Source organism: Saccopteryx bilineata, chromosome 3 (assembly GCF_036850765.1).
Source record: "Saccopteryx bilineata isolate mSacBil1 chromosome 3, mSacBil1_pri_phased_curated, whole genome shotgun sequence".
Lineage (NCBI taxonomy): Eukaryota > Metazoa > Chordata > Mammalia > Chiroptera > Emballonuridae > Saccopteryx > Saccopteryx bilineata.
The window spans coordinates 280033797-280047012 of NC_089492.1; the positions used below are offsets into that span (position 1 = coordinate 280033797).

General features: G+C 44.1%; 1 protein-coding gene across 4 annotated transcripts in view; it reads left to right on the forward strand.

Annotated features, from left to right (window-relative positions):
• The window catches only part of UBR4 (ubiquitin protein ligase E3 component n-recognin 4), a 130718-nt gene that overhangs the window by 3603 nt on the left and 113899 nt on the right, over nucleotides 1–13216 (forward strand). For all 4 annotated transcript variants that reach the window (XM_066270272.1, XM_066270271.1, XM_066270270.1 and 1 more), the window contains exons 2-8: nucleotides 5395–5492; nucleotides 7392–7495; nucleotides 8263–8392; nucleotides 8509–8648; nucleotides 10465–10567; nucleotides 10685–10826; nucleotides 10949–11073. In XM_066270272.1, coding sequence (XP_066126369.1) covers nucleotides 5395–5492; nucleotides 7392–7495; nucleotides 8263–8392; nucleotides 8509–8648; nucleotides 10465–10567; nucleotides 10685–10826; nucleotides 10949–11073 — 842 coding nt within the window. The remainder of the gene's footprint in view (nucleotides 1–5394; nucleotides 5493–7391; nucleotides 7496–8262; nucleotides 8393–8508; nucleotides 8649–10464; nucleotides 10568–10684; nucleotides 10827–10948; nucleotides 11074–13216) is intronic.

A 13216-nucleotide genomic window follows, 5' to 3' on the forward strand; every position in this document is an offset into this window, starting at 1 on the left:
TCTGGTTTGAGCAAAAGCTCACCAGCTTGAACCCAAGGTCACTGGCTCGAGCAAGGGGTTACTCGGTCTGCTGAAGGCCTGTGGTCAAGGCACGTATGAGAAGGCAATCAATGAACAATTAAGGTGTTGCAGTGCGCAATGAAAAACTAATGATTGATGCTTCCCATCTCTCTGTTCCTGTCTGTCTGTCCCTATCTATCCCTCTCTCTGACTCTCTCTCTGTCTCTTTAAAAAAAAAAAAAAAGTAGACTGTTCAGCTAGGCATAACTGGCTGGATTTGGCCAGCAGGTCATAGTTTGCCAACCCCTGATTTTGAGCACAAAAATTAGTACTGTGCTATAAGTGTTGTGTTTCTCAAGTTTTATTTACCTTTCAGAAAAACAAATAAAGGTGTCAGAGTTATGGAAATAATTTTTGAATATCACATTGTGGTCACTGCGTACAGGACCAGATCAGAGCCAGCAGTGTACAGCTGCTCCCTTTAGGTGCCTAGGCTGCTACTCTGGGGTTGCTGCTTTCATCTCTGCAGCTCCCGTGTTTCTTTTTGTTGTTATGCTTTTCTTCCTTGCCTCCAGGGACCTTCTATTTTTCTATTGCAGCCTGCTACTTTCTGCTTCCTTTTTTGATGTCCTGGTTCCATCATGCCAGCTTTTAGTTTCTCTCTGGCAGCCTGTTAACCCATTGAATTTTTCCTTTATGACTGTTGGGGATGATGAAAAATGTCTTAAGGACTACGCAGTGCTCGTTCTGTTTTCTGACCCTATTCTTTTATAGTTGGAATTGGTCTTTGGGTTAGAAGAAAAGGTAGGGTGCTGGCTTATTGGCTCAGCAAGTAGAGTGTAGGAGTTCCGGATTTGATTCCCAATCAGGGCATAGGACACACAGGAGAAGCAACTGTCTGCTTCTCCATTCTTTCTCTCTGTCTCTGTCCCTCTCTCTCTCTCTCCTCCTCTCCTGCAGCCATGGCTCGAATAGTTTGAGCAAGTTGGCCCCAGGTGCTGAGGATGGCTCCATAGCCTCACCTCAGGCACTAAAATAGCTCAGTTGATGTGCAACGGAGCAGCAGCCCCAGATGGGCTTGCTGGGTGGATCCTAGTTGGGGCAAATGCAGGAGTCTGTCTCTCTGCTTCCCTGCCTCTCATTTAATTTAAAAAAAAGAAGAAGAAGAAGAAGAAGGAAAGGTAGATAAAGAAAATTCCTAGGCCCCACCCTGTTTGGCTAACCAAACTGAAACAGGAGGAATAGATTAGCTTGGATAAATTGTGAAGGTACTCTCAAAAGTGTCATTAGAGTTTTTTTTATTATTTATTTATTTATTTATTTATTTTTATTCATTTTAGAGAGGAGAGAGAGGGAGAGAGAGAGACAGAGAGAGAGAGAGGAGAGAGAGACAGGGGGGAGGAGCTGGAAGCATCAACTCCCATATGTGCCTTGACCAGGCAAGCCCAGGGCTTTGAACCGGCGACCTCAGCATTTCCAGGTCGATGCTTTATCCACTGCGCCACCACAGGTCAGGCGTCATTAGGTTTTTTAAAAGAAAAAGATATTTGAATTTAGTTAAAGGGCTGTTTATTTTTCTTTCTACTACCTGCTGCTAGCATGTCTTTTAGTAGTAAAGATTGAAAGTCTTTTAAACACCATTACTTTTCCAGACAGGAAGTACAGCTAGAACTACCTCAATGGAGCATGTACTATATGTGGAATTAATTAGTATAATTGCTGAATGTTTAAGGTACTGTGGTGGTGAGCATGGCTGTCACTGAACAGTTTGACTGACTCTTTTGTAGATTGCAAAAAAAAAAAAAAAAAAAAAGATTGCTTCTTTTGCCTAAGCCAGTCCTTCCTAGGCTGTCCTGGCCTGCTTCGTTATAACCCTCTGTGAGTCTCTGCCTCCCAGTTATTTGATAAAATTTAGGCCAGAGAGACCTACTTGGGAAGGCAGAAGCTGTTACAACAGCCTCATTAGATAATGCTCAGTCATTTCCTAAAAATATTGAAAGGGAGAAAGGGATGCACTGACATCATGGATTTTGGATTTCTATACTGCAGGACATAAGTTTGTGATTGATCTATAGAAAAAAAGGTCCACCACCAAATGATAGAATTGTGAGATTAGTTCTGGTACTAGTTAATGTTTCCCCGTCTTAGTGGCACATTCCCCCCAGTTTGTCAAGAATGTGAGGGACATATCTGAAAGCTTTCTGTTCTATGGTTAACACGTATTAACTACTCAGTGACACACAGCAGACATTCAATAAACATATACTATTGTTAAATAGAATCCATTAATGTATTCATTATGCTTCCTGGTTTCATGATGGTAAGTATCACGAAACAAGGAAGTGGAATGGATTCTATACTTGGGAGTTACAATTCTGATGAGGTGAAAGGGGTTTGTGGAGTTTCCACAGTTTATAAAAAAGACTTGAATAGTGTGTTATCTAAGAGGGAGAAGTGAAGAAGATGTTTGAGGAAGATAGCCTGACTGCCCAGAGGAGAACTAAATTTTCAAAGCCTCTTTATTTTTCGGCCCTGGCCAGTTGGCTCAGTAGTAGAGCATTGGCCTATGTGAATGTCCTGGGTTCGATTCCGGGCTAGGACACACAGGAGAAGCACCCATCTGCTTCTCCCCCCTCCCCCCTCCTTTCTCTCTATCTCTCTCTTCCCCTCCAGCAGCCAAGCCTCCATTGGGGCAAAGTTGGCGCTGAGGATGGCTCCATGGCCTCCACCTCATGTGCTAGAATGGCTCCAGCTGCAACAGAGCAACGCTCCAGATGGGCAGAGCATCACCCTCTAGTGGACTTGCCAGGTGGATCCTGGTCGGGCACATGCGGGAGTCTGTCTCTCTCTCTCTCTATCTGCTTCTCACTTCAGAAAAATACAAAAAAAAAAAATAAAATCTCTTTATTTTTCTTCCTCTGTGTTATATTGATATTTACTTTGTTTGTTCATTCTTCCTATTCTTCTTGCCCTTTATTCCATTTTTCCCATTTTTTTGTATCCCCTGGTGTCCGTCAGATTGTTGGGGAATGAGGGCGGGGTCAGGAAGTGTGGCAGCATGGTTTTATTAGGTGACTCATACATATTTGTTTCTTTAAAATCAAGAGATATGACATCGTTGACCACATATCTAGTCCAGCCTTTAAATGTTTTTAAAACTAATTCCTCCAGGTTTATCTATAGTTTGCTCTGAAAAAATTATAAGTGGAGCTCAAGACTGCTCCATTTTCTTTTCTATGCCAGTGTCCATCTTTCCCCAAAGTGCTTTTTTTTGTGTGTGCCCCAGGCATGAAACAACTCTGGTCACCAACATAGGCATCAAGCTAGGATAAACGAAGTATGTCTGCTTTGTCCCCAACCAATATAAGAGCAACCCACCAGTCATGTTGCCCATTGTCTCTTTGCCTATTGCCAGGAGGTCCATCTTGTTTCTTTATTGGAATAAGGTGATTGTGTTTTTTTAGAGCAGGAAGCAGTGTTTGTTAAATCATAATGAGGCATCATTGAACCCCGCAATGAAATGAGTTTATTCGTGTATTTTTGGATCTATTTCATTATCTGACTGGGAATGAAAGCAAAAGAACAAATTCGTCCTTTGGGTGGGCAGTTTTCTTTTTAGGTTTGATAAACCTATTTAGCAGAAAAACATGGGGATAAGTAGCTCCGAAGTTTTGAAATTAAGCAGAGACGGTAAACAACTCATAAAATATGTCAAATTACAGGGTGAAAAAACTGGAACAATAAGTAAGAATGTAAGAATGGAAGTAAAAGAACAACTAAGTATGTGTAGAAACAAGGGGGTTTAGTAGGGAGTTTTTGGCTGAATATATGACTTTTATCCTTGTAATTGCCACTAGAAACTTTAAGTGCTACTTGGCTTCAAGTTTTTGTTTCTTTTTTGTTCATCTGACAAATAGGGAGAAATGATTACTGATGGGCAGGCAGGAAGATCCTTGTACATTGTAAGTGCTTCGTAAATATTTCTTGGTGAAGGAGTTGGTCCAAGATAAGGAACTGATCTTTGATAAATCCCCATTTATCTGTGATAAATCCCCAAACAGCAAAGTGTTTGCAATGCTAGACTCTTAATTACTGTTTGAGATGATTCATCATTCACATTCGTACCTTCTGAATCTTGGACATGACTTTTTGGCTCCTGTATTGGTTTAGTATGTGGATAGAGTTCTTTCTGTTTACATTTCCCTTCCTAGGCTGATACTTGTGCTTAGAGAATTAACTCACTGAGGAAAGGAGGTAGTCATATTGTGCTGCTCTTTCCATTTAATAAGATACATTTTAGTCTTTTCTTTGCCTCTTTGTTTCCTGGATTGTGGATTAGCATCTGATTTGATAGAGAGGATGACATAAATGTATCCAGTCTTTAGACTTGGTTGGGCTCCAGACTTGCACAGGCAAGGCATTTTTTTCAGCCAAAGATCAGGGATGTGGCTAAAAATCATTGCATTTCTTGGTCCTGGCTGGTTGGCTCAGTGGTAGCACATTGGCCCAGTGTGTGGAAGTCCTGGGTTGGTTCGATTTCCGGTCAGGGCACACAGGAGAAGCACCGTCTGCTTATCCACCCTTCCCCCTCTCCTTCCTCTCTATCTCTCTCTTCCCCTCCTGCAGCCAAGGCTCCATTGGAGCAAAGTTGGCCCGGGCGCTGAGGACATGGCTCAATGGCCTCCGCCTCAGGTGCTAGAATGGCTCCGGCCGCAATGGAGCAATGCCCCAGATGGGCAGAGCATTGTCCCCTGGTGGGCATGCCTGGTGGATCTCGGTCGCACGCATGTGGGAGTCTGTCTGACTGCCTCCCTCACTTCTAACTTCGGAAAAAAAATACCAAAACCCACAAAAATCATTGCATTTCTTGTGATCTAGCTGTATCCTACCAGGACGGGTGGGGTGGGGTGGAGTAGAACTGATACCTAGTGAATTTTGGATTTTAGCACCAATTAGATAATTTCTTCCCTTGAGTTACTGATTGGTTTTAAGTTATTACATTAATGACTAGCTTTGTTCGATCTTCAGAAGGTGTCACGTAATCTCTATTCCTGCTAATAGTACATTAAGTGCTCTGGTCTACCTCTTGATCAGCACATGGCATTATTCAATTTGGTCTTTGTCAATCAGTAATATAGGATGAAATGGAATCCTGTTATGTTTTTACTTGTATTTTTTTTAGCCTTTGCCATTCACTAAGCCAGATACCTTGGACAAAGTACTTAATTTTAATTCTCTAAGCTTCACATTCTCAATCTTGAATATAGGGATGATAACAGTGCCTTCCAAGTAGGCTTGCTACACCAATTAAGATAATGCCTATAAATGAATGGGTAGGGTATCTGGCATATAGTAAGCACTAAATAAATCTTGTCCAAATGATTTTCTTTGCAGTGAATCCGAAATCTTGCACCACGACAAGCAGTATGAGCCATTTTACTCATCTTTTGTTGCACTTTCTACACACTATATTACAACAGTTTGCAGCCTCAGTAAGTATTCTATCTACTCTTGCCACTCTTCTGAGGGCCTGTGAATAGGGGGATTGTGTAGACTCCTGGTAGAGTGTCTGACCAAGTTGCTAATGAGGACTGTCGGCACTTTTGACCTGTTCAACCAGGAGTGGGGACAACTGTCAGTGCGATAAGGCTCCAGTTCTTTACCTAGGCCAACCAAAGTGCCTTAAAAACTACTTTGTTTGGACATCTACTTCATAACCCATTACGTTAACTTTCCTTACCTTCTTAATCAGAAGCATTTTATTGATTTCATAAATGTTGTTACCAGTGTATTAACTTGTAGGGTGGTTTGCGGAGATAGACGGGTACCAATCTGGGATTAGCAGCCACTAACCAAGGCTCCATTGCTTATTTGGTTTTGGTAAGAAAGTGAGTTTTCCTTTTGTGTTCTCTGGTATGTGAAAAGTTTTCAACTTTAATTTCCCATCTTTTAAATTTTTCTACTCAAAAATTGACCAACCCCATATTTCCCACTATTTCTGAAGTTTTTCATTTTCAGGTTTTTTTTTAAATTATTGATTTTAGAGAGAGAGGAAGGGTGACAGAGAAAGAGAGAGAGACAGGAATATTGATCTGTTCCTGTATGTGCCCTGACCAGGGACCGAACCTGCAACCTGTGTGCTTCAGGACGACACTCTAACCATTGGAGCTATCTGGCCAGGGCTTAGATTTTATTTTATTTTTTAAATCCTAACACATAGTTCTGAAAAATTTTAATGATTTGTTTAGTTAAATAGTTTCCAACAAACTTTTTTTTATTGATTGAGGGGAAGAGAGAGAGAAAGAGAAACATTGATTTGTTGTCCCACTTATTTATGCATTCATTGTTTGATTCTTATATGTGCCCTGACTGGGGATCGAACCTACAACCTTTGTGTATCAGGACAACACTCAAACCAAATAAGCTGCCTGGTCAATCAAGGCTGTTTGCTTCCCTCCCTTCCTCCCTCCCAGAGGAGGGGAGATAGACACCTGCATGTGCCTTAGCTAGGATCCACCCAGCAACCCCGTCTGGGGCCAATGCCTGAGTCAACTGAGCTATCCTCAGCACCCAGGGCCAGCGAGAAGGGAAGAGAGAGAAAGGGGGAGAGGGAAGGGCAGAGAAGCAGATGGTCGCTTTTGATGTGTGCCCTGACTGGGATTGAACCTGGAATGTCCACATGCTGGGCAACTCTCCATCCACTGAGCCGGCTGGGCCTTAAATATATAGTTTCTATGCAAGTAAAATGAAAGGAAACTATAGGGTTGCTGAGTAATCTTTCACCGTCCAGTGCTGTTTATTATGGCCACTGTCTACTGGTGAAAGAATTACTTTTAGCTTGAACAAACTGTATAGGAAGCCCCTTGCAAAAAGGCATTTACAATCTATGGGGAAAAAAGAGGTAGTATATGCTAGTGGTTAAAGGTGTAAACTCTAGAGCCTGACTTCCTGAATCTGACTCTAGCTGTGTGTCTTTGGGCAAGCCATTTAACCTCTCTGTGGTTATCTATTAAAAAAAAAGAAAGAAAGAAAAAGGAAGGAGAGCAGATAACGATAATATCAATACTAACCTCATAGCATTGGTTTAAGGATTGAGTTAATATATTTGAAGTTCTTGGTACTTACAGTGATATAGTTCTTATTATAATTATCTTAATTTCTAGTAAATATAAGATAAATTGATTTATAAGCAATTGATGGTTATCAGTGCCAAGCTGCCTTTGTTTGCCCTCTTGGGTTGTTGGTTCTGAATAATTATTATATCATGGAAATATTGTAGATGTTGGAGATATGGAGCTCAATACATGTTTCATTTGCTATATTGACTTTGAGCTGGAAATGAGTTCTAGACATTTGAGGTTAAAGAACGCTTGTTTCTGTTTCTTTCTCAGTTCCCCGGAACCAACTTCAGTCCGTAGCGGCAGCCTGTAAAGTCCTGATTGAGTTTTCTCTCCTACGTCTGGAGAATCCAGACGAGGCTTGTGCTGTGTCCCAGGTGAGAGTGATGGGCCCATCTCTGACGCATTTTGAGGTAGGATTGTGACTGACTTGTGGAATGGTGAAGAAGGGGTGTGGCAAAGAGCACGGGCTGGCAAACTTGTTTTGTAACAGGCCAGCTAGAAAATAATGTGCTGACCATCCAGTCCCCATTGCAGCTAGTCTCTGCCTTTCCAAGCTCTGCCTTTGTGGTGTGGAAGCAGCCACAGACAGGATGTAAATGAATGAGCACAGCTGTGGTCCAGGAAACTGTACTTACAAAAAAGGCAGTGGGCTGAATTGGGGCTGTGGTTTCCCAATCTCTGGTGCAGAGGGCTGCAGAGGCTTTTTTAAGGATTCCAGTTACGTGCCAGCAGGCCAGGCAAGTAACATAAAATGAATAAGAGTGCTGGTCGAGATGGGTGTGCGACCCAGCTGTGAAGGGCCAGCCACCGGCTCCAGCTTGCTGTTGCCATGCAGCAGCGGAGGCTCAAAGGCTCGTGGCTGTATCTTGGGAATTATTGAGAGAGATAAGAAATCTGGATGTGTATGTTAAACCTTTTACGTTTTAGAAAGTTAGCATTAACTTCAAATTAAAAACCAGCATTGTGAGAGATGAGTAAGACAAACCTGCAAGTCAGATGTGGTCAGGGGACCACTAGCTTTCTGCTTTATTTTTTCTGAGGATGACGGTTCTTGGTTGGAACCTAAATTTGGTCCTATGCCAGTTAGAAGTCTCAAAAGAGTAGAATCTTTTAAAAGACATTTGAATTGGTTTCTTTTCAGAAACATTTGATACTCCTCATCAAGGGCCTGTGCACTGGCTGTAGCCGCCTAGACAGAACTGAAATTATCACGTTTACAGCGATGATGAAATCGGCCAAGCTGCCACAAACAGTGAAGACACTCTCGGACGGTGCGTGTTCCTTTGCTGTCCCACTTACTTGGCCACTTCTCTGACCAGCTTTTTCCTGTTTTGCTTTCTAGGGGCACTCCTCTCATCCGCCTTTTGCTTGTGTACTGTATTTACAGTGGAAGATCAGAAAGAGCTGGCCTCGCCAGTAAGCCCAGAGCTGAGGCAGAAGGAGGTACAGATGAATTTTTTGAACCAGCTGACATCAGTTTTCAACCCTAGAACTATATCATCACCGCCCACAGGCCCACAGACTCCGGTGAGTTACTTCAGCCAAATGTCCTCCTCCCCGTGAGATTTTAAGGTGCTAATACAAAAAAAAGATAAAGTAACAAATGTATTTTATATTTGTGATATAAAAAAATTGAAGAATATAAGCCAAAAAACAAAATAGGTAAAACTCACCTCGATTCCTTCTGATCATAGTTATTACTTTTTTTAAAAATTTTTTATTTATTTATTCTTTTTTTTTCTTTTTTTCCATTTTTTCTGAAGCTGGAAACAGGGAGAGACAGTCAGACAGACTCCCGCATGCGCCCGACCGGGATCCACCCGGCACGCCCACCATGGGGCGACGCTCTGCCCATCCTGGGCGTCGCCATGTTGCGACCAGAGCCACTCTAGCGCCTGAGGCAGAGGCCACAGAGCCATCCCCAGCACCCGGGCCATCTTTGCTCCAATGGAGCCTTGGCTGCGGGAGGGGAAGAGAGAGACAGAGAGGAAAGCGTGGGGGAGGGGTGGAGAAGCAAATGGGTACTTCTCCTGTGTGCCCTGGCCGGGAATCGAACCCGGGTCCTCTGCACGCTAGGCCGACGCTCTACCGCTGAGCCAACCGGCCAGGGCTTTTTTTTTTTTTTTAGAGAGGAGAGAGAGAATGAGAGAGAGAGAGAGAAAGGGGGGAAGAGCAGGAAGCATCAACTCCCATATATGCCTCGACCGGGCAAGCCCAGGGTTTTGAACCGGTGACCTCAGTGTTACAGGTCAACGCTTTATCCACTGCGCCACCACAGGTCAGGCAGTTATTACCATTTTGATGAGCATTTTCTAACATTTCTCAATGTAAATAAACAAATGTACAGAGCCTGACCAGGCGGTGGCGCAGCAGATGGAGTGTCAGACTGGGATGCCGAGGACCCAGGTTCGAGACCCTGAGGTCGCCAGCTTGAGCGCCGGCTCATCTGGTTTGAGCAAAGCTCACCCAGCTTGGACCCAAGGTTGCTGGCTTGAGCAAGGGGTTACTCAGTCTGCTGAAGGCCAACGGTCAAGACACATATGAGAAAGCAATCAATGAACAACTAAGGTGTCGCAACGGAAAATTGATGATTGATGCTTCTCATCTCTCTCTGTTTCTGTGTGTCTGTCCCTGTCTATCCCTCTCTCTGACTCTCTCCTGTGTCTGTAAAAAAAAAAACAGAAAAATGTGCAGAGCATGTTTTCAGTTAAAGCATTACTCTGTAGTAGTTGTAGGATATATACCTGTATTTTTTATTTTTATTTATTTATTTTAAACTTATTGATTTAAAATTTTATTTATTCTGTCACAGTGACAGAGAGAGTCAGAGAGAGGGATAGATAGGGATAGACAGACAGGAACGGAGAGAGATGAGAAACATCAATTCTTCTTTGCGGCACCTTAGTTGTTCATTGATTGCTTTCTCATGTGTGCCTTGACCATGGGGCTATAGCAGACTGAGTGACCCCTTGCTCAATGCAGCGACTTTGGGTCCAAGTTGGTGAGCTTTGCTCAAACCAGATGAGCCTGCGCTCAAGCTGGCGACTTCGGGTCTCAGGCCTGGGTCCTCTGCATCCCAGTCAGACACTCTATCCACTGCGCCACCACCTGGTCAGGCAGGATATATGTTTTTTAAAGCTGTATATTTTCTCCCTCCTTTGGGAAGATAACTTGTATTCTCCCCAACATTAGCAGAACCTGCCCTCATTGTGTGGGGAATATGAAGAGTGTCTTCGGAGTTGCTACTTCGTTTGGACTTTCGGTTTGGCTTTGAACCACAGTACAGCAATTCAGCAGACAATAGTGTCTTGACAGGCCTTTCCCCTCCTGTGTTTTTCTGCAGGTGGAAGGAGAGAGTGATGAGCAGTCATCCACAGATCAAGCCTCTGCTGTCAAAACCAAGAACGTATTCATAGCTCAGAACGTGGCTAGTCTTCAGGAGCTTGGTAAGACTCTTAATTGTTGTCAGAAAGCTGGTTCCTCTGCTTTCAGAAATTCCTTAAGTGGAAAAGAAACAGCAAACAGAAGCTTGTTTGTAAGTTTGAGCCTTTTCATTAATTCAGGTGGCTCAGAGAAACTACTGCGTGTCTGTTTGAACCTGCCATATTTCCTGCGCTACATCAATCGGTTTCAGGATGCAGTGCTGGCCAATTCCTTCTTCATCATGCCCGCAACAGTTGCAGATGCCACTGCTGTTCGCAATGGGTAAGATGCTCCAGTGGATATGCACTTCACATTCGAATGCTATATTCAGAATCTCTGCTTTCAAATTATAGAAGCAAGTGATTCAAAGAGATACTTCATTCATATTCCCTGTTATGTTTCAGCTTTCATTCCCTGGTGATCGATGTAACCATGGCATTGGATACCCTTTCTCTACCTGTGTTGGAACCTCTCAATCCTTCTCGTCTGCAAGATGTGACAGTCCTCAGCCTAAGTTGTCTATATGCAGGTGAGAAGTTGTTATGTCTGGTCTCATTGTCTCAGTCAAGCACAAATATACTTTCCAGAGACCATGAGCAGCTCCTGAGTACACTCTCCCCCCTTACCTTTTCTACTCCCTTCCCCAAGGGTCATCTAATATGCTTTCTAGGTGAAATGGGGTCTCAGCAGGAATCTTGTCAGTTGTCCTGTTGTTCAACAGCTGACATTGTGTTATGTACATATCTGATTTCATAGTGCGTGCAGTTAGTTAGTGTCTCTACTGTATGAAGAGCAAAATGCCAAGTGCTCTTGATACTGAGGTGAATAATATGCGACCCCTGCTCTCAAGGAGCCCACACCCTGAGCATGGAGAGCAGGTGGGACACAGTATTATATAAAACAGGAGATGCCTAAGTCAATAAGAGAGCTCTTGTATATCAGGGGCACACAGAGAAGGGAGACGAGTTCCTGTGGGAGCAGATCTGAGGATGGCTCCATAGGACCAGTGGTATCTGTTTCTGTTGATAAATATGACGAGTGTTATTCTTTTTTTTTTTTTTTTTGTATTTTTCTGAAGCTGGAAACGGGGAGAGACAGTCAGACAGACTCCCGCATGCGCCTGACCGGGATCCACCTGGCACGCCCATCAGGGGCGATGCTCTGCCCCTCCGGGGCGTCACTCTGCCGCTACCAGAGCCACTCTAGCGCCTGGGGCAGAGGCCAAGGAGCCATCCCCAGTGCCCGGGCCATCTTTGCTCCAATGGAGCCTTAGCTGCGGGAGGGGAAGAGAGAGACAGAGAGGAAGGGGGGGGGGGGGTGGAGAAGCAAATGGGCACTTCTCCTATGTGCACTGGCCGGGAATCGAACCTGGGTCCCCCGCACGCCACGCCGACACTCTACCGCTGAGCCAACCAGCCAGGGCGACGAGTGTTATTCTTCATGCTTCCGCAATCTCCTTTCTTCCTATTGGTCATGCTGCCGTGGAGGTGGGACCTGACAGCTGGTGCTTCTCCTCTTGAGTTATTGTTACCATGACTTTTTAACCCTTGATTTTAAGTATTATAGTCCTGGGATGTCTTAGAAGGTAGAACAATTTCTGGTGTTTACTTAGTTCAGTAACTGAGGATTTGAACAGTTTGGAAACCTGACCTTGGGGTCACCAAGAAATGACTGACGCTGATCACCTGCCTACATTCTTTGAACAGTTTATTTTGAGTATCTCCGTGTAGATAGGAATCTAAAGATAGAGGCATGTTCTATAGGGAAGGCAATTGTTATGAAGACACTGAGTTCTGTGGATGCATCTTATAGAGCAGGCAGGATTTTAGCTTGGCTACCCCTAGTCAGAGGCAAAAGCAGGACCAAAAGTATTCTAGAATTATGGAAACATTCTGGTGTGCGTGTGTGCACATGCATGCATGCACCTATTAGTGAGGGTTACAGCTGCAAAGAAAGTTGGCTCCAATCATGAAGAACTTAGAAATCATGTGGTCTAAGTCATTTGAGCCACGTCCATAGACAGTAGAGACCATTAAAAATTCTGAAGTGTGATATGATCCTAGCTGTGTTTTAGGAAGAACTTTCAGCAGCAGTGTGCAGGGTGTTCTGGTGTGGGGGAGTGGAGGAGGCAGGAAGCTGTGTTAGGAGGCATTTGCAGTCGCTCAGGTGAGGATGCACTGACTGCCTGAGCTAGGGCAGCAGCAATAGGAGTAGGGAGCTAAGGGTGCATGTGACCATGCACTTTTTCCAAGCCCATTTCCAATGTTTATTTCCTAGTGCTCCATCTTTGACCTTTGAATTTTTTAATTTGGGGTTTATTTCAATTTTCAAGGAATTTATTTTTTTTGTATTTTTCTGAAGTTGGAAACGGGGAGGCAGACAGACTCCTGCATGAGCCCGACCAGGATCCACCTGGCATGCCCACCAGGGGGCGATGCTCTGTTGCATCCAGAGCCATTTTAGCGCCTGTGGCAGAGGCCATAGAGCCATCCTCAGGGCCTGGGCCAACTTTGCTCCAATGGAGCCCCGGCTGTGGGAGAGGAAGAGAGAGACAGAGAGGAAGGAGGGGGGGAGGGGGGGAGAAGCAAATGGGCGCTTCTCCTGTGTGCCCTGGCCGGGAATCAAACCCGGGACTTCCACATGCCTGGCTGATGCTCTACCGCTGAACAAAC